This window comes from Lichenostomus cassidix, chromosome 2 (genome assembly GCF_008360975.1).
Source record: "Lichenostomus cassidix isolate B80296 chromosome 2, HeHo_3.0, whole genome shotgun sequence".
NCBI classification, from domain to species: domain Eukaryota; kingdom Metazoa; phylum Chordata; class Aves; order Passeriformes; family Meliphagidae; genus Lichenostomus; species Lichenostomus cassidix.
In genome coordinates, this window is record NC_139482.1 from 23,788,527 (window position 1) to 23,809,677 (window position 21,151).

The 21,151-nt window shown below is 43.7% G+C and overlaps 2 protein-coding genes across 4 annotated transcripts; one reads left to right on the top strand and one right to left on the bottom strand.

Moving 5' to 3' along the window:
• Positions 1 to 8,344: 8,344 nt before the first annotated feature.
• TFPI2 (tissue factor pathway inhibitor 2) lies at positions 8,345 to 14,273 on the bottom strand. Of its 2 annotated transcripts, none has more exons than XM_085050734.1 (5): positions 13,977 to 14,273; positions 13,709 to 13,888; positions 13,050 to 13,229; positions 11,656 to 11,829; positions 8,345 to 9,442 (listed from the first exon to the last, which is right to left on the bottom strand). In XM_085050734.1, exons 1-5 carry the CDS (start codon positions 14,056 to 14,058, stop codon positions 9,354 to 9,356), a joined length of 705 nt encoding a protein of 234 aa, XP_084906860.1. In that variant the 5' UTR covers positions 14,059 to 14,273; the 3' UTR covers positions 8,345 to 9,353. The 2 variants fall into 2 exon arrangements, with proteins under 2 accessions (XP_084906860.1, XP_084906859.1); XM_085050733.1 differs by having other exon boundaries at positions 8,345 to 9,445; positions 13,977 to 14,267.
• A 3,114-nt stretch (positions 14,274 to 17,387) lies between these two features.
• On the top strand, positions 17,388 to 21,101 carry LOC146440978 (guanine nucleotide-binding protein G(I)/G(S)/G(O) subunit gamma-11). Of its 2 annotated transcripts, none has more exons than XM_085050736.1 (3): positions 17,388 to 17,539; positions 17,666 to 17,769; positions 20,660 to 21,101. In XM_085050736.1, exons 2-3 carry the CDS (start codon positions 17,674 to 17,676, stop codon positions 20,783 to 20,785), a joined length of 222 nt encoding a protein of 73 aa, XP_084906862.1. In that variant the 5' UTR covers positions 17,388 to 17,539; positions 17,666 to 17,673; the 3' UTR covers positions 20,786 to 21,101. The 2 variants fall into 2 exon arrangements, with proteins under 2 accessions (XP_084906862.1, XP_084906863.1); XM_085050737.1 differs by having other exon boundaries at positions 17,404 to 17,539; positions 17,671 to 17,769.
• The last annotated feature ends 50 nt before the right edge of the window (positions 21,102 to 21,151 follow it).

Below are 21,151 nucleotides of genomic sequence, written 5' to 3' on the forward strand. Positions count from 1 at the left end.
GCCCCACCTTCTCCCCTGAAACTATCACCCTTACTTTACACAGCATTGTAAAGCCTCTTGATGTGGTATAACTCCCATAACTGAGCTGACAGACCCATCTCTCCTTGCAATCTTCACCAGGAAGTCTGCTTCCATCAATCCTCCTTCTCTTTCATGTATGCAAATACATATACATGGCATGAGCCATCAGTTGAATTTTAGTCCTCATGAAGAGGAATAGCACTCACATCTTTTACCATCTGCATATTGTTTTCATCAGCTGTGCTCAGTTCAGGACTGCCACTTAAATGCACTTGAAATTTCAACTTTCTTCAAAGAGATCTGTTGTGTCCCAGCCTCAGACAGGAAGCTCATTCCATACTGTGCATCAAGTAAACTTCGAGATCAAAAATATTCTGGTCTTGGGTCTTACTGGAACTGGAAGTAGCAAGTGAAAGGCTGTGTATTGCAGGAATCCAAACTATTCAGTATGTCAACACTGTTTGAAGAGCCACGTGTGCGTCATGTTCTTGTTTGCAAGCTAATTAGATTGCTTGTTTTGAAAGATGGATTAATGAATTAATCACAGGGTGCGGTAGATGTTTTTTCTTGGCATTCTGAGACCAATTTAATATGAAGTGGTTTATTTTTTTCCATGTATGATTCATTTCAGAACTTGAAAACATATAAAATAGAAATGGGAAAATGATAACTGTGCTAAAAAATGAAAATTATACTCACTGCCATCTTTGGCACAGCAAGTTTTCTTTTATGTTATCTGAAATTGTAGATGGTGCCAGCTACCATGGAAAGGGGAAATGATATAGGAACTTTCTAATTAATAAATCAAAGCTGAATGGAAAAGGGTGTGGTTTTGATAGCAAAAAATATCAGACAGGTTTCTGGTTTGCAAACCTGAAAACACGGGTGGTTCACACCTCGATACTTTCTCATATTGCAGCATTTATGGAATTTATACTATTTATTTTCTTTATTCAGATCAACTAGATTTTGGGCAACTCCTAATATTGCAAAATTCAGTGCCCCAAGTTTAGATTCATAAGCAGAAGGCAGCAGAGACTGGGATCTGGCTCAGCCTCTGACCAATTCTGGCCACTCATTTCTGGCCAATTCACCAAGCCAGGCATTTTTACATGCACTTTTCAATTATTTTCCTGTTTTTCAGCTTTCCCATTCTGAACAACTGCCCACCTAATGGGCAGAATATGCACATCCTTTTCTTAGTGATCTAACCTGCTGCACACTGCATGGTGAGATCCTGGCCCTTGGCACACAAGAAAAGAAAGAGCCTTATGTTCAGCAATGCCAAGTTGTGCTGTTCTGAGCAGGACATTCTGCATGAGCTCTGAACTACCTGGTCTTCAACCACTTTGAAAATGAGAGGTGGAGCCAGCTTTTCAAAGGTATTTACCTTAATAGATAAAGATAGATATAAATGTCCAAGGACAGAGATAAGGTGCCCTAGACCCTTTTTTTAAGTTCCTGGGAAATTCTTGGCAACTCTATCAGTAGGGTTAGAAAGCTATGCACTAATTAAAATCCCACTAATCAAACATTTACAAATGCAGTCATTGTTTCCTGATCCCTTCTTTTTTCACCTGCAGCTGTACAAAGACTCTGTGTTCCTTCACCAACAACCTCCTTTTGGTTCTTCCTCCTTACTAAAATGGAAGAAATGTCAGAGAGCAAAGTACAGACTGCAAAATTCACATTACCAGTAAAGGGGACATTGTACAGCCCAAACATATCCAGTAAGTTTGTGCACTGAGTCAAGGCAGAGTCCCATACCTGTTGATTAGGAAAATAAGTATTTGTCTTTAACATTCATTAACCGTTAAATGGAAATTTAGGAGAGATAACATACAGGAAGATTGAGTCCTAAATACGTTTCAGAGCATGACTATACAAGAGTCTGAAAAAGACATTATCAAACCATAGTGAATGAATGCTACCATTAATCCTGCTAGGTATGGATTTTAGTTACACATTGCAATTTCTCTTCACATCTGCCTTGTTTGAAAGCAATAAAACAGAGAAAGCTGTCACAGTCATCCACCAGTTCCAAAAATCTCAAAATCATGCCTTTGTGGGTTTTGTGGAGCTCTCACTGCTGCTGAGATTTATTGCATCAACTGGAAAACAAAATTGTCATTATTTTATGTTTTCAGTCATCTGATGGTGAAAAGCATTACCTTTTAGGCTGTTGCCAAGCGCAGTGATGCATTTCAAAGCTCCATTAATACCCTATGCTCCCACCTGAGAGTCCAGACAGCTAATTTTTAAATTTCTTTTGCTTTTTGCACATTAGCTATTGTATGATAGTGCTGCAATATGACCACATGACTAACAAGTCTATAATGCAGCACTCAGAGAATATAAAGCAATATTGTTCCTTGGAATAAAATATGCAGCTTTCATCACAGAGTATACTGTACCGAATAGACAGTGGAATGGGTTTGCTGGAAGGGGCAGGGAAGGAGGCTCTGTCAGCAGCCTCAGCATCCCACCAGTCCAGGTTGTGTGCTGGGAGCCTCTGCTCTCTCTTGCACAGCTCTGCACAGCACTGGGGCAGATGTCCTCCCCAAATCAAAATGATGCTCTTAGCACAGGCTGTGACTTGCACTGGGAAGAGAGATTTCCCCAGGTGATGGCAATTTTAAGTGCCCTGGGTGCCCAGAAGGATGGATTGGGTTGTATCCTTAGTTTTTCTGCAATGTCCTCAGAAAAGTTATTTGCATTTCCAGCATTATGTTACCTTTCACTTGGGATAGTCACTCATACAGGAAAATTTGGGCTGAAAGGAGCTCAGACCATGTGGCTAATAAGCACAGTGAACATGATCAGGTCCCGTGGTTCTTGGCTTGTTCATGAACATGGTGCAGGCAGAGGCTGTGCAAGAGGGCAAAGCAGAAGGAAGTGCAATGACTCAAAACCACTCTCCCCTCTTCCTTCCAGCCTAGGATTCCTTAGCCAGGGAATGATCATCACTGCACAACTTGCAAAAATGTCTCTTGTGAGCAGGAGGGAGCATGCAAGAGCTGGGAGTACCTTATTTTCCTCTAGTTTACCTTTCTCAAGTGCTTAAGATATGTCCTACCTCTTTTCTCTCCACAGTCATATGAGCTGTTTCTCAGTGGCTTCTTCACAGAGCTGAGGGTTTCAGCAATAAATAGTTTGAGGGCATTTTGATGCTCTGAGATCTGGAGCCTCACCCTCTGCAGCTGAGACTCAGCATGCTCCTCCCTAACACTTTTTGGGCTGAAATCAGAAAGCTATTTTGAGAAATCTGATTTCTCAAAACTGAGAAAAAACAAACCTCAAACTTGAATGCTACTAAGTGCTCACTGTCATATTTAAAGGCATAATTCTGTCTGTTGGGGATAGAAAAACTGAGGGTGTCTGTTCAAAACTGAGGCAATAAAGAGTTGGATTATTCTCTGTCAGCTCTATTGCAATAGGTTTGGAAAGAGCTTCTTTATTGTATATCTGGAGCTCAAGAGCAGCTTTCCATCTGCATTACTGCAGAGTACAGTCTGTAATCTTTTTCCAGTCTCATATTAAACAAGAAAATGCAAAAATTGGAAAACAAAATGAGGTGAGCTCTACTTCAGTGACATTTATTTTTAATGTTTGTGACTTTGAAATGTACTATGATAATTAGAACTTATGTGATTCATGCTATACAGTTTTGTTTTAGTATTGCTTAGGTTAATTCACACTAGAAGGATACAAAATTGCTTTTATGAGACCAGTTAAGGAATTTATTTTAATTGTCAGTACAAAAGTGACACTTAGGTGTCTTCTAATAGTAACCAAACTACCTGATGATTTTAAACCATATTAAATTCCTCCTTCAATATAAACTGATCTCTAATAATCTGAATATTGTTTCAGATTTAAAAAGAACTCTTGAGGAAGTTGGGAGGAACAAACCCTGATAAAACCTAATCAAGGAAATGCCTTTAATATTAAAACAGATATTTCCCAGTGTTTTTGTAGAATAGGCTTCGTAGCAGTTTTAGTTCTAATCCTATTTGAAGACATATTGGAGTAAAGCAATTAATTAGTTGCCCCACCAGATCAAGCAATCATACATCCAGCAACTGTGTAGGCACTGAGATAAAGACTGAGAATTTTTTGTTCAGCCTTTGTTTATTTGCTTGCACCCACTGATGAACACTAGCAAAGTAGATCTCAGGTAAAGCGCATGCATGTGCTGCTGCAGGGGAAAGCAGCTCTGTACAAGATCATGTTTCTGCACCTTAAAAGAAGTCTTTGAATTTACTCCAGTGCCTGTTGAAATCATGGTAGAGTTCCTCTGCCTGGCACAGTGGGAATTCTACAGGCTCCTTGTGCACCAGTGCAGCAGCTTGGATCCATGAGAGAGCAGTAAATACCATTTGTCATCACTGTTTTTCTCATCAGACTTCTCTCCCACTTTTGGAGAAAAAAAAAAAACAACCTTGCTAGTCATGTTACTTTTTACTGGAAACATTTTTATAAAATGTTCTTTTTCAACATCAGTAAAAATCAAGATTCTCCTTGTTGAAAATTACTGTGGTGATGGAAAGCTTCTTTCTGGTGTGGTAATGTGGTGTATTTTTCACCCTCTACTCCCCTGACTTTTTAAAGAGCTTTTATTAGCATAATCTATCCTCTTTATCTTGCTTCCCATGCACAGAAGAAAATATCCCATAGACAATAGTGTTCACATGCATTTATTAGATGAGTTTTATTACTGCATTTCACACTAAGTTTTAAAAGATGTAAACAGGCATTGCCATTTTAGAAAAGCTGCTGCAAACTTCCTGAGTAGTGCCCTACCCCCAAGAAAGCTCACTAAGCAAAACCACTGTAATTCATCTGGCAGATAAAGTATTTAACCTGTAGTTAATATATTAAGGCCTTAAATGAGGATCTGGCCTGAGAAAATAAAAAGGCTTAGGATTCCTGTATGCTCACCACCTCGAAGTTCAGCCACACCAAGTCAGACAAAGTGATGTGCTTTGAGTTGCAATTGCACTAAAAGCCTTTCACACAAAAGCAATTAGACACCTTATCCGATTTGCTTGGAAGAGCACCAGTCTTACCCATATTCATCCGAAATTACAGTCAGAGCTGCCATTACAAAAGGAACCTTCATTAAAGTGACTTGGTTTATTTCTACATAATAGATACAATGTTCTACACTTCATAGATTAGTCTTTAACTTGCCTGAACTATCTCTCTTTCATGAATAGTTCACACATGAGCTGGGAATGCTCATTTCTCTGGCATTTATTTGGAAATCATAGCTCATGATCACACCAGTGGCTAATGCTTTTATGCACCTTGTTTACATAGAATATTTTTTAAATATAATTGCTGTTCATTAGGCTGTATATACTATGATTAACACCCCTTCTCCACAGGAATTAAACAATTTATCAGGTGACAGACATTTCTGTACAGGACCACCACATACTGATAAATGAGGCTTACTTCAACAGAAGCAAGTATTTCTGTGCTAATTATTGCCAGTAACAGTCTTTCTTTCCAGAAAGTTAATAGGGCAGATTTTGCTTTCAATAACACTGATGTAAATGCATAATAATTCTGGCACATCCACAGTGTGGTTCTTCAAGAATCACATAGTCATAGCTGGACTGTGTTTCTCTCATAGAACAGATTTCTTGTCCCTGTCTGGGTCAGAACAGCTCGCTCAGCCATATGGCTGACTTCAAGCTTCAGGATAAAATCTCTCACCTCTGATCTGAGACAAGCTTAGGATTTTTGATTTTTTTTTTTAACATGGCCCATTGTTTCTAATAACTGCTTCTTACTAAAAAAATTTCCCATGTTTTCCACCTCCTCAGCTGATGAGTAGTGACAGAGAAACCGGAATGCTTCTGGCAGTCACTAATCTGACTCCAGGCACACAAGCTGAACTCATTGTCAGTTTGCCACTCAAGTATGGATTTGTGAGAAAGCCATTATTGGGGCAAATCACTGTTAAAATAGTATGTGGTGAAATTCTGCTTGCCATCATGTAGCTTATCAGTAAAAATATTATGTGTTTCCACATGGATTTTTTTCTTTTCTCTTTTTGACATTTAAAATTCCATTGAAATATAAAGATGAAGCCATTCTTCTACTCTGGAAATACTTTACAAAGCAAATCCTTGAGCACAGCCAAAGACCTATGATGAAGAATCAGTGAAGATTTCAATTTTTATAATTTTTACATAGTTCTTTGCAAGATATCACTGAGAAGTGAACTGGCATTATGGGTCACAATGAAAGTTAAATAGCAGCGATGTTGCAATGCAGTTTATTCAAATCTGCTTATTCCAGCAACTACTTTTTAGTGGCAGGTATGACTGCCCTGTGCAAATCACCAGTCAGGAGTTTCAGTGGCAGTGTGCATATGCAAACCCAACTGATTATAATCACTGCTTCCCTCCTCTGCAGTAGAAATTTGCACTGTGACACACAACACCAGATGCTGGACACTGGCTACTATAATAAAAGTTAATTTGAAGGATGGTATGGGCTGCATTAATTTTCAACATGGCAAAACACTAACAGTTGGCCCAACCTTGGGCCAGGGTTGTTTCATCAGCAAACTGAAAAAGGAAGTAAGTCATGAATCATATAAAATGCTGTAGATGACAATTACTTAGATTAGTCAGCCACAGTAGTCTGAAAGGATATTAGAATAACCTGAGAACACACAGCAGAGCAGCACAGAGACAGCTGAAATTCTTTGTAGCTAAGAAAGAAAAAAAAGAGATGAAGGCACTTACCTGAAAATATGGTATAATTTATGTAATAGCTTCAACAAGGGACTGAAAAAAACTTCCATGAGCTCCTCCTTTCCCTCCCCTGCCCTCTCCAGCATACTCTACAGCCTGCTCACTTGGAAACTCTGTGAAAATTAGGGTTTATGTTAAATTTCTATGTGATACCAGCTACATAAGGGATCAAAACACAAGCCTGTGATATTTCACTGAGCACTCTAGCAATCAGGCCTAAGACTTTAAATTATATTTTTATTCAAGAAAAGAAAGTGCTGGTGGAACAGCTGCATTACAAAGGGCTGCAGTGTCCAGTGATCCTGGGTGCAGCCTGGTCCATGAAGGCAACTCTGACTGAGCCCCTGAGCTGACATGAATAGAAGAGCACCAAACTCTTGGATCCTTTTCAGGACATCAGCAGAGTATTGCATTGCTCAGGACATGTTATGACGTGTGACAAGGGACCCAGTTCTGATATATTCAAAACGTAGAGTGAAGCTGGTCTCAGATTTGGGACTCTCTTTAAATCCTGGGTCCATTTTTGTATCCCATCCAAAGATATTCCCACGGAAATCAAAGACCCAGAGAGATAAGGAGTAATAGCAATTTCTCAAACATGACGCCAAAGATTATACTCCATGGTGTTGCTGTTAAAAGACAGCCATCCTCTATGGTTAAAAACTGTATTTAAATTGAACTTTGACTTCTTAAACAGGCTTGTGTTTTTATAAGCCATGACCAGAACATGAAACAAACACAGCCCTAAATGTTACTATTAGATATGAAAAAATATTCAGAGGACACTCTGGGCTACTGCTCTAAGCAGCACAGCCAAAGTTCACAACCCACAGGAAGGGATATAGGCAATGTCCATGGGTATTGTGCCCTCGCTCCCCCAGGGAGTTTAAACTGGCCCCTTTCTGTTTGAAGGCTGGTCACCAAGAGAAGAGGTTTGGCATGGGACAAGCACTCAAAACTGTGTCACTAGTTACCTGCAATTGTCTGTCACAGTGTCCTCATTCATCAGCACTAAACAAGAGATGATTAAAAATAAGAAGAGGTTTTGAGATCAAGAACCAGAAATGGAGTGGTAGAAGGACAGTGGCAAGCACAGACAACAGCTTTAATTGAAAATCCAGCAGTGAGAGACATTAGTAAAAAAACAGATCTTAATAAGTTTTTCCATCATGTTCCCTCTCTGAAATAAGTTTACAGCACACACCTGAATTTTTCTAACTGAAAGCCAATTTAATTTCAAACAAATAGTTTGTTACCCACACAAAAGCTATTCAGAGAGTGCAACACCAAACAAGAGACCCAGCAGCAGACAATCAGCTTAACTAAGCACCCCTTTGAGAGCAGCTCTTTTGAGAGCCACCTGAGCTACAAAACTGTTGGGGATGAATGACATCAATGCAATTTATTGGCTTTCTTCAAATAAAGACCTCAGTGTAAGGAAATGATTGAAGAGACAACTAAACTCTGTTAGAGTCATAATTAGCAAATAATAGGTCCCATTACACATATTGGTGTATACAACTCATTCAGGATAATGACAGAACAAGCTCTTTTTTTTCCACAAAAAACATTTTATTAACATTACTTATCAATTTATATTTAGAAAATATTTTAGGTGAAATTAATTGAAATTCAGACATGATTGAAATACAAAACATAAAAGAATGTGCAAAATATCACTATAGGCATAACCTCCCATAAGAAATATAAAAGTGCCTCAAAAGAGGGATTACTCTTTTGCAGAAGAAATTTGAAGAAACTTCTGCTGTTCTGCTTTAACAGCTACTGCATTATCACAAATATCAAAATCCTTTGCCAATGTAATCAGCACAGCTCCACTAAAATCAGTAAAACTATGCTGATTAACACTATATGAGGATCTGGAGTAACTTAGTAAAAAGATCGAATGTCATGAAAAAGTAATGGCTACATTTTTATTTTAATACTCAACTAGCTTACTCATTGCCTTTGTCAGAGTGTTTATCAAGGTATCCCTATTCCCAATTCTCTCCTGTGGGATGAGCTGCATTTAAATTTATGCTTCTTTTACTGTTACGAAAGCTTCTGAAAGATTTGACAGAATATTAACTGTAAACAACAATCTATTTAACTGCTAGGGCCAAAGTATGTAAATGACAGTGCAATAAACATCTGAACACACTTGTGAAAAGTTCCTTTTCTTTAGTAAACTGAGGATGCAAAAAAAAAATTAAAAATCTATAGTAGATTTTCAGCATTGTAACCTCCTTCTTTATACTAACAGCCAATTGATTTTTCAAATTTTAATTGATTTGCAACAGCTGAAAGGCAGCAGTAGCATGCCCCCCATAAAAACATGGAAATCTAAACACCTGTCTTTGCAAAAATATTATTGCAAAGACAACAGAGACCCAGGTTCATTCTTCTATTAAATGCAGTTCCTCATAAAAAAGTAAATGACATAAAAAGCAGTTCTGAAAGACAGAACTATGTCAGTATAAAACTTTGTGAAAAATATCTTACAAAAGAGGAAAGTGGAATCAACAAAAAGTGTTTCCAACATCCGAGTGCACATCAGCTTTAAGACTTTGGGTTATACGTCTGAGGTTTTTTAACCAGTTTTCTGCGGAACGCATTTGTTGGCTTGTTGATTCTCGGTTTCTGACTTCCTGCTAACAAAACAAAGGAAGCAGTTAGGGAAACAGCATGACAAAACTGTTACTACTCTTCATTGTTTGGGGTTTTTTCATGTTACATTGTTCAAGCAGTGGTCCAATAATAACAAACATATCAGAAACTGTAAAATGTGTTCTGCACTCCATATTCTCACACTGTAAAGTCTCCAGTGTGTTCACCTTTCCCACTGGAATCCTACTTCGCTGCTCTTTTCCTAAGCAGGCATCAAAGCCTTATCTAGCTGTCCTGCTGTGACAGCAGAATGGAACTAAATGCGCTACACTTTATTAAAAAAACTCAAAGCCAACAACCAACCAAAGAAAACCACACACAAACAAAAAAAACCCAAACTATTACATTTCTCTGAACAGTGGGGCAAAGGCTAAAATATAACCAGTGCTTGTGGGGGATGAAAAGAAAATTGAGTTTCTGCACAAAACTCACAGAAACTGCAGAGTGGTCTAAGATAGCCAGAGTTAGCTCCAGCAAGCAGAGCCACTGTGGCCAATTCCCAGCTCTTTCACTGTCACCCCTATGCACTTGCTTTTTTCCAATATAAACTTTTTAAAATTAATCAGAAACCTTTCCTCAAAACACCATTTAACAAGCAATTGTATATTTGCACAGGGAAGGTCAACAGAATTTGATTTGAGACTCCAAAAGGTAACAGGAAAGATGCTGAGGAGGAAATAATGGAAGCAGCAGAGGAGGAGTGGCTTAAGTTGCCTGAGTTATTTGCCTAATGTTGCTGTGCACTCCCAAGCTGTAGAAATGAATATGCATAGCACAACATTAATTAGCACTAATTATGCCCTTAACTTTGGTCTTTGGCTGTACCAAGCCTTAGCGAATTGTGAAATCCACAAGTTGGTGAAAAAGCTTGTAACTGATACCTTACATATGGCTATCCGGTGCTTTAGTTAGAAGACAAACAGCATTTCCTTGCTTTGTTCCACCAAAAAAAAAAAAAAAAAAAAAGGGTGAGGAAGAGAACCCCTGGGTGTGGGCAGGGGCAGTGTGGAGGCAAGATGCTGAAGAGGTGATTTCCTTCCTCCTCTCTCCCTGCACACTCCAGACTGGAGGAGCCTGGCCCTACCACTTCACAGGTAGTAATAGATGCAAATGAGATAATCACAAGCATCTCAGATAAACTTAGCATACTATTAGAGACTCTCTCATAAGACAATGGCAGAGACACACTCAGACTTGTCATCCACAGAAATATTACTGTCATGACTAACTGGCAGGCACCATTTTTATTTCTGAGGACTATGCTCAGGGTGCAATTCATGACCCAGAACTGAAGAATCATCTTCAAACATAAGCCTTCTGACTACACAACTTCAATACTGAAGTACTTGGACCTTGTGCATATCATCTTTAAAACAGAGCTACTTCTTAGTTTTTCCTTTTTTTTCCCAAAGGCAATGTACACGTTTGATACAATTTTTTTCCCATTAGTATCAATTTTTAAAATACTGTGCTATGTCTGCTCCCTAAGTGCTCCAGGGAACAACATACAATTATGCTTTTCTCTATCTCATTTATTTTCATATCAAATTAAACTTGCAATATCTGGTATAAACGTATGACTTCAAGTAAAAGCACAACTGTTTTGATTTACAAGCACAGCCAATAGCTGGTTTGAAAAAAAACATTAGGAAAAATCAATTATCATTCCAAGCCTTCCCCCCTTGACACAGAAACAGTTGACACAGCAGAACTGATGAGGCAGAAATCGTTAGTAACGGGAATAGGAAATGTGAGTTGGAAACAGGGAATTGAGGCAGGATGGTAACTTCTGAAAATGCAAAGCAAAAAAGTAAAATAGATTTCACAACGGACTTTAATCCCATTTAAAAATATCCAGAATAAAAGGATAGCTTAATTAGTGATCATGAAGGTACTAAACAGTTTAAAGATTAATTCCTTATGGGCTCCAGAAGGTAGGCTTAGTCTTTTTGTGTGCCCTACTCTATACTTCATTCAAATATGGTGTAACCACCTCACATCACACTGATCGTGCCAGAAGGATTTCGCATTGCATTTCAATTTTCCCTGCCTTTGAAAACATTGAGTGCAAAATGCAAAAAGCATAACCCAGTAGCAAGCCAAGGCAAGTAAAGGAACACCATGAACACTTGCTACTGGTATGTGGATTGCTTTATCTGCTTGTGACTGACGAAATACAAAAAAATCCCCTTACCTTTTCTACAGACATTGTAGCAATCCCTTTCAGTAACAAAGTTGTTGGCATTTCCACCGCAGCCCGTGTATCTGAACTCCTTACATGATTTGGTCTTGGCATCATAGTAATAGCGAGGCACAGAAGAGGAACACAATCCTTCATCCTTGGGGCTATAGCATAGCAAGGGACCAGCTTGAGGAAAAAAGGACAAAGGCAAAAAAGAGAGAGAAAGAAAAATTACATGAAGGTTATCTCTCCACATGGCTTCTTAAAATTGACCCTGCAATAAATATTGTGTTTAAACAGCCCTTTTTCCCCTTGAATTGACACTATTGCTGAAGACTTAAGAGACTTCCTTCATCTCATTCCTGTGAGCTGGGAATTTGAGAATGCAACAGACCATCCCAGAAAACAAGATTATTGTCCCATAAGTGAAATCCATCAGCTTTCCCTCTTTGTGGTGCCATATATATGACAGCTGAGAATTTTACATAATCTTATTCCATACATATAGGAATATAACAATAATTCCAGTGGAACAACCTCTGTAGAGAAAAAAAAAAGGCACAGCTTTGCTATGATTTTGCAAATTCCGCTTGCAGCAAAAAGAATGTCTGACAATTTTCCTCAAGAGAATATTTCATTTGGCATCAACAAAGTTTTATTTTTCCTGCTATAGACACTTATCAACTCATTGGATGTGCAACACAGAAATTAAAAATAATTCAGCTTTCACCTAAGAAAATGCTGACAATCTGTCACCAGCCACAAATGAAATGTCATCGAGCACTAACAAAGCTTAGGCAGTGACAACTTTTATACATTCTGGTAGAGCTTCAAAAATCCTGTCTTGAACTGGATATTAATCTGGTATTCATGTCAATACTTAGCTGTAGTCACCTGCTCATAATTACCAGCATTGTTATTTAAAGCCCAAATGGAGAGACAGTGAAGCATCACATAAGGCAAAAGACTTTTGTCAGAAGCTGAGCTGTTGAGTGCCAAAAACCAGAGCCACCTAACACCATCTCTCAGGCCTGAATTTTAGAAAGGTGCTTCTGCTTTATATTACAATACCATTTCCCTGCACATGACTGCCACAATCTCAGACACATCTGCCTCAACACAGATCTTCAACCTTACTGTTTCACTTCAGATACATCTGTACAGTTCTCTAGAAGTCAAGAAATTGGTTAGGTATAGCTGTGGGTTTATTTAAGATCACAGCATTTTTGCTCTTTCAGTAATAACTGAGACAAATAACTACTAAAGTGGACAATATTAACATCTGCTTCACACAAGTCTTCAAAAATACCACTGTAGGGGAATTCAGAGGAAAATATCAAATAAAGTATCATTTTCATATCACTTTCAAACCATCTATTTTATTAAAAATTTGGAACAATTGTTACTTTTTTCAGGAAGACAGTGGTCCACACAAGACTGCAAGTCTCTGAAGTTGTTGCCATTTCCATAACAGCCACCATAGATGAATTCCTCACACATCATCGAGCTCAAGTTAAAGGCATATCTTCTTAGATAACTCCTGCAAGGTCCTCCATCAGCCTCCATCCGGCATAATTTGGGCACTTCTGCAGAAAATAATAAATTCATCCTCTGTAAAATCAACCCTTCGTGCTTCATGTACAGAAAAACATGGCAGTGTAGGCAAAAACTATTACTTGTGGGCAAGTCCAAGTTTGTCCCATCTGCATTTTACTGGAGGATTCTAATGCATTGATTAGCAAGTAGGTGCAATATTAAATTACATTTTAAATACTAATAGATAAATTCCATACATCATCTCTGAGCCAACTCAGTCTGGTTTTTCTGCCTAAAATCGACATCAGCAGGAAGCTGCAACAAGCAGGAGGGACACCACATTAAGATGATCGTTGGACTCGATCATCTGGAAAGTCTTTTCCAACCCAAACAATTCTATGATTCTGTGACTCTGTGATACATCGGGTGGCTGCAAAGCATCCCGCACGGCACGCAGCCTCCCCCGGTGTCCCCTCCAGCCCCCCGCCACCCCGGGGCCCTCCAGGGCGCTGCCGGTCCCCGGACTCACTCTTGATGGTCCAGCAGCTCTTCTCGCAGTCGTCGAAGGTGAGGAAGTTGTTGGCGTTGCCGTAGCAGCCCCCGTAGACGAACTCCTGGCAGCTCTGCGTGTGCCGGTCGTAGTACCAGCGCGGCACCACGGCGCGGCACGGCCCGTCGTCGGGGGGCAGCAGGCAGGCGCGCTGCTTCTCTGCGGAGACATCAGCGAGCGGGGCTGAGCCCACCGCGCCGGCAGGGACGGCCCCGGCCCCGCGGGGTCCCAGCGAGGGCTTTCCTACCTGTGAGGGGGCGCTGGGCCAGCGCGGCGCAGGCCAGCGGCAGCAGCAGCGCGGGCAGCGGCAGGCGGCGGTCGGCGGCCATGGCGCGGCGACAGCGACAGCAGGGTCCCGGCGGAGAGCGGCGCTCCCCGGCCCGACGGCAGCGCTTTATATGCTCCGAGGCGGCTTCCCCGGGCCGCCTCCTTGCGCAGGGGGTGGGAGGGGAAGGGCTGATTCAGCGGGGCAGGAGGTCACGGCTGACCGGGGCGCGGAGAGCTGCGCGATGCTGAGTCCGGGGGGCGCGGGCAGCCCCCGCCCCGCCCCGCCCCGCCGCCGTCGGGGGAAGCGGAGGAGGCCGGCTCCCCGCAGGGCTGCGCCGCCCAGAGCCGAGAGCCTCCGCCCCGGGGCTGCGGGGAGCTGGCTGGGGTCCACCCCCCGCCCCACGCACGTTACGGGATGATGCTCACAGAGCGTTTCCTGTAAATCACAGCGAAATCCTGGACAGGGCACTTATCGAAAGCCCCCTCTCTCTCCTTCCCGTCATCCTCGTCCCCCGCCCTGCGAGGCCGCTCTCTATTCGGAGGCTCCGGGTAGAGGGCGGTGGGACGCCGAAAATGTGCGGCTGAGCCTGCTGCAGGTCCTGATCCAGCCGGATCGAGTACAGGCTGCTCCGCGAGTGCCGCTGAGACAAACGGGCGGTGTTAGTTGGCTACCGTTGTGTAAAACGCTGATGAACTTGAGAAAATCGAGTTATCGTCAGAGGGCTTGGACTCTGGGGAAACCCGAGGGGCGGAATGGATAACACCTCTGGCCAGTGCAAAGAGAGATGGATTTCAGGAGCTATCATGACCTGGTTTATTCTGCAGATTTTAACACCACCAGGCAATGGGAGGAGGGGGTGAGCAGCGAACAGCATACTTTCCCTCTCTAATCTATTAGAGACATTACATTAATTAGTGTTTAACTCCAGATCGAATATAGTAAGAGAGATAAGAGTGGCTGCAAAATAGATGTGTTCTCCACAGATAACAACAAGCTAATCTGATCTCCTATTGTTCTCTGCTCCCTTCACAGTGACATTGAGCCACAGCCCTGCAGGCTGGCGCTGCCCTCGATGGGTTGCTATACAGGGCCCTGGAAATCTGTGGCTTGCAGGAAAGAAGCTGCAGTCTATACAGGCTGTAAGGAGGAACTTCAGAGCACCCTGATTATTTGAACTGACTTTCTCTCCACGGCTTCTCTGCTTTACTTATGTCATGGAGAATGACAACCTAGTTTTCTGACATAGTTTTATTTTTCATAAAGGCAAGAAATGAGCAAATCTAATCCCTACCCCACCTACGTGACTTCTGAAAGGATATGAATGGCACCTCTTTCCCTCCTTTTTCAGAACTGTTCCTTTATTCAGAATCTCCAGTAGCTAAAGGATAAGTGGGTGCTTTAGTGACAAGAAAATAAGCCCTGGTGCAGCTTGAGTCATCACTATGGGACATATCTGCCATGCTTTAGAATCTCATAGCTACAACTGTTACTAACATGTGTCCTCAGTTTTAGGGATTTTGTTCAGCTTATTAGGCAGAGCAGCTATATTAAAGCTTATGTCCCACCAGTAGGAAAGAACAAACAAACAAAAAACCTGCAAACACTTTCTATTTCCAAAAGAAAGCAAAAGGTCATCTTTCTAATACTGGGAAACTAAAGTGATTTTAATGTTCTTTAATATGATGTCCTAGACTGATGTCCTTTCGTTTTTATCACATTTTTTTTTTTAATTGCAAAGAGAGTAATTGAAATACCACTTGAAACAATAGCAGAAAAGTGAATGCTATAATGCAAACAACATTTTCAATATTTTCCATTTCCTCTGTGCACACGCACATGCAAATCAAAGTCTGAGTTACAGCCATCAATGCCACTATTCAGCATCTCCTTTGCTATAACTTAGGTCAGGTAAGTACCTGTGAAAATATAGGAACTACAATAAAAGTTAACACAACAAATGGAAGAAAGTCCATTACTGACTGCCATCTGCAGAGCTAGTTATGTCAGCACTCAGGTCAGTGAAGGCTTTCCATTACAGACCTACGGATACCAAGTTCTTCCCACCCTAACCATGTCAGCGGTGTGCCAGAGCTCACCTTCAGCTCACTGCTGTGCCCTACACCTGACATCACCATATCACATGCTTTCTGCCTTTCTGCAATGTTTCTGCTCCCGCCAACAGCCAGGGCTCCTCTGAGACTCTGGCTGGCCAGCTCCTTCCACCTGTTTTGGCTGGCCCAGGACCAGCAGCTGGTGAGGTTTGGGGATGCAGCTGTCAGTGTAAGTTATGGGGGAGTAGAAAATGCAGACCAACAGCTGGGAACAGGGAGTAGCCAGAGAGAGAAGAGAAACTGATTTCAGTGAACTGGCTAAAGAAAAATAAATACAAACCCCAAGAGCACTACAGGAGCAGTGCTGGAGAAGATGTAAATCTTACATGCTGCTGACAGCTGCTTACATCTGGTGAGTGGGGAGAGGAGGAGAAAGGAGGGTGTTTAATGGGAGAAAACAGAAGTGGAAAGACGGAGGGGAACTGCCCATAAGGGCCTTTGAAGTGACAGACAACAGAAGGATGACAAGCCCATTTTAATGATCTGCAGCTATGTTCAGTCTCAGGGGTCCTGAATTCTGCCTTCAAAGCTATTGTAAGAAAGCTAGGAAAGCTTTAACGCTGAGAGATGCTAGGTGCTGTACAAACGTGCATGGAGGGACCACTCTGATCCTAAGAGCATAGCACCCTATTTGGGATCTAGACCTCAAAACCTCCTGCAGCCACAGGAGAAGAATTTCCTAACTCCTTGCATCTTCTGGATGCATCGCTTCCCTTATATTGAGTACTTAACACTCAACACCTGTCATAACTCCATGTATCCAGACACCCTTGGTGCAAGCTAGGCACAATAACCCTCTTATGCAGAACTGCAATTCTCTTTTGGTAAGTATGTATACTTTGCAGACATACCTACCAAAAAGTTGCCATGTCTGGCATTGAAGGGCTGGCCACCTATTGGGGCACTTCATGAGGGAGCGGTTCCTTCCCCTCTCTACCTTAGTCCTGTTCATCCGTAGCTGTAATGCACAAGAATCGAGGTATGTACCTATGCACACCACCTGCTTCTGCCTTAGCTGCTGGACAGAACACAGAGACCAAGGATGCTGGTGGCATAGAGCACCAGTAATTTCTGTGGCCGGGAGGTGCACGAGGAGAAGGTGGTTGGGAGAAAGCTCTCACCGCTGGGCCAAAAGCCCCAGCCAACCTCGCTGCTCTTGCCCCGCACTGGTGTTGTAGAAGGTGAGGCCGGGCAGCTCAGCACAGGAGGGTCTTCCAGCTCCCGGCTTGTGCTGGGACGGCCGGACCTCCCTGTGCAGGCAGGGCCCGTGTCAACGCCCCGGCAGCGGGGCCGGGCCGTGCGGCGGGCTCTAATCCGGTTAGGGGGGATTAGCGTGCAGGTTTAAAGGCCGGGCGGCGCGGGGAAGGGGTGCAGGCGCGCCGGAGAGGAAGCGGCCGCCGCCGAGCAGCGGGGCAACTCGGCCGGCAGCGTGTGAGTGAGCCCGGGGGCGGGCCGGGGGCGGCCGTCCCACCGCCTGCCACCGCCCGGGGCTCCGGCCCCGGCGCCCTCGCTGCCCAGACGTAACCTTTTGTCCTCACTCCCTGCGCGCTTCGGTAGTGTAGACGATGCCAGCCATCAACATCGAGGACTTGAGCGAGAAGGACAAACTGAAAATGGAAGTGGAGCAGCTCCGGAAAGAAGTGAAGCTGGAAAGGCAGCCGGTGAGCGGGCGCGGAGAAGGGGCCCGAAGCTGCCCGGCGGGGCAGGGTGTGGAGCGGGGAGCAGCTCGTTCCTCCCCGGGCGGGGCGCGGGGGTTCGGGCGGCGGCCAGGGGCACGTCGGGCGGGCGGCGGGGCTGGGGGAGCCGCTCGTCCGTGGAGCCCCGGCTGTTTTGGGACGGCCGCGGTTTGCACCGACGGGTCCTGCCACCACTTTGGGTCAGGGGCCGGGGACGGCGCTGTTGGCACAGCTCCGCTTACGCCGCATAGGAGCGCCGGTCTTTTCCGGGGGTGACTGTGCAGCCGGGGGGAAGGAGCGCACCACCCCCGGGATAAAGCGCCCCGGGGGGCTGGCACGGGCCTGCCCGCTACGGCTGTTCCCCCTGCGGCTGTTCCCAGTGGATTTGGCACCCCTTAACTTCCTCTCCCCGCGAGTCCTTGGCGCCCAAGGCCGGCACACGGCAGCCGTGCCAGGCGAGGGAGGAGTACGTCCCGCTCTGTTCCCCTCTTCTGTAGCAGAACGCACTGGGACGTGCCGGTGCTAAGGGAGGGCTGGTCCTCCCCTGGGAAGCCAGGAGAGCCCTGTTGCTGCACCACACCCGGCCCTGGCCCGTAGCTGGGTCTCGGCCGCCCCCGCCCCGCTCCCCGCTTCCCATGCTGTGCAGTGCCCGAGCGGAGGGTAGGAGCCAAAAAACTGCCCGTGCATAGCCGTGCCTCACCAGCCTTGCTCCGTAGAAACATTTACACTGATTTACACTGATTACCTCTTTCCACAAGAAGTTTCCCATTAAAAGTTTATGGGTTTTGTATATTTTCTATAGATGAAAGACGTGCAGAACTGATCTTACTCCACAATGAAACTAATATTCTTTTTTTTCTTTTTTTTTCCCCTAAATTCTGTATGCCAGCGGAAGCAAACTGCACCTAAATAAGCACTTCTAGTTAGGACTAAAAAGACATATATATGTGAGGATCAATAGCGTTAGTCATGCTAATTATGTTGCACGTCTAGGTGTTTAGCCCAGAAAATAAGAATGCCAGAGTTATGTTTTAGTTGCGAGTTAGGTATCAGTGATTGTAGATGCTATGAGACAGTCTAAAGCTCAAGCAGTATTGAAGGCTCGACATCCAACCAGTGTAGATTCCTATATCATCCCTCAGAGAGTTCTCAGACAATTGGAATACACTCTGCAGGATGTAAATGTTTCCAAATAATAATGAATACTTGTCCACAGTTCTGGAACAAACCAGAAGCCTGATCACTTTAGGAAAATGGAAATTTTTCAATTTACCTGTAGTAAAGCCCAGACAGCATGCTCAGTTTTACCAGTGCAGAAATTCCACAGTGAGAATGAATTTTGTGTTGCAGTTGCCACAGTCCACTGGTACCTGTATGGATGTTACAGGGACAGGGAAATAGGGAAACCACATTTCTGTTATTACCGGAAGTAAAAACTTCGGCCAAAGTTTTCTTTACCCCCACTTAGACATTTACAGAATAAAAAGAATTGTCCGTTTCAATGGGAAAAAAAAAATCTAAATGTGTATTTCAGCAGGCTTGTTTTCTTGTAAGGGGGAATGGTCGTGTCAGTGAAGTAAAGCAAACCCTGGTCGTGCATATGATTTGGCATGCAACTTTACTTTGGTGTAAGGTGCTCAAATGTGAATGAACAAAATTTTCAAGGCACAGAAGAACAAGATATGTGTGAAGAGATTTGTAGTTCCAACTTCTTTTCTCTAAAGCAGCTAGATCTTATTTTACGCACTGTTTAATTGGGAACTAAGTCCATTCTTTCTGAAGCTTAATTTTGCACAAGCCATGCTCTGTTGTCTATGATACAACAGGTAAATTCTTTGGTTCTCTTGTTGTAATTTTACCTTTGTAGTTTTACCTTTGAAATAAAATATAATTAACAAAGAGAGAAGGGCCCTTAAATTAGAAATACTAATCATCTAGTGTCCTGGCCAACAGCTGGTTCCTGCTGCTGACTCTGCACAGCTGTGCTGCTGTAGGGACTGCGGGTAAGAAGGAAGGAGGTGGGGACAGAGCAGGAGTGTGTCCTCAGGCATGTCGGGTATTTTAGCATCTAGGGACAGTTTCTGCTGACACAGGGAGCAAGAGATGTGTGTGCACAAGGAACCTCAGGAGGCTCAGACGTTTACTTGTGCACTCTCAGACTCCACAGACACCATTGCCACATGAGCAGCATGTGCGCCCATGTCAGTAAACAGAAATTAAACACATTTCTTCTCCATAAGTGAGAAGCTTACTTACATCAGTGCTAGTTTGCTATGAATGCCATGGAAAGCGTTCTGTGTGTTATGGTCTTATAACACAATAGGCTGTTTTATTGTTCAAAATAACCCCAGGTAACCAGTAAGTAAACTGTCTTTCCTAGTTGGACCCTCATTCAAGGTGCATCATTGCTGTAGCAGAACTGCAAAGTAAGAATTTGTATTACCACTGAAAAATCATTGCTGAATGTTTTTTGTGGGAAAAACACAAAAAGCCATAAATATTTTGAAACTGAGTTGAAAGTTACTGACCCTGAAACCATTGACCAAAAGTCATGCTGGTGGCTGAGGGGGAATGTGATCCGCAGCTCAGTAAAACTAGATAGGCTAATTACGAAGAGCGCAAGTTTAACTCTGCAGCAACTGCTGTTCGGAGTGGCGTTCACATTCCCAGAGATGCTCACATGTTCTGTCAATATCGGGCTGTGAAAAGAGAGGAAGGAAGCTGAGTCTGCACGTGCTTAGTGCTGTTTCTGTGGCCAGATATTTTATGCTTGGCGGGAAGGTGAATGAGACAGAATGTAAATTCACTGGTTTCCTCCTCTGATGTACATTTCCCCCGGCCGTAACGCAGCCACTTCTCTGTCCTTTCTCTCGAGGTGTCCAAATGCTCCGAAGAGATCAAGAACTACATCGAGGAGCGGTCGGGAGAGGACCCGCTGGTGAAAGGGGTTCCCGAGGACAAGAACCCCTTCAAGGAGAAGGGAGGCTGTGTCATCGCTTAGGAGAAGGAACCCTGCGCCTGCCCCCGGAGCAGACATTCCTCCTGTACCCCTAGGGAGTCACTAGCGTGTCCCCACCGCCGCCGCTCCGTGTCGAGCGAGCACAGGAGCGGATTTCTTTTTATTTTCTATTTCCCGTTACAAAAAATACAGAAACCCGCGCGAAATCTGCCGAGCCCCGCCCCGGCCGCCGGGCAGTGCCCGGCTGTGCCCCGCTCCCCGGCGCGGCCGGTCGCTGTCGCTGCGCGGGGCCCTCTCGCCACCCGCTTGTCGGTCGCTTCATGGCTGTTCGTTGGCATTAAAGAAAACCTGCCCGTAACCCGAGAGCTGCCGTGCCTTGCTGCGGGGGCAGAGGAGCGGGAGGAGGGC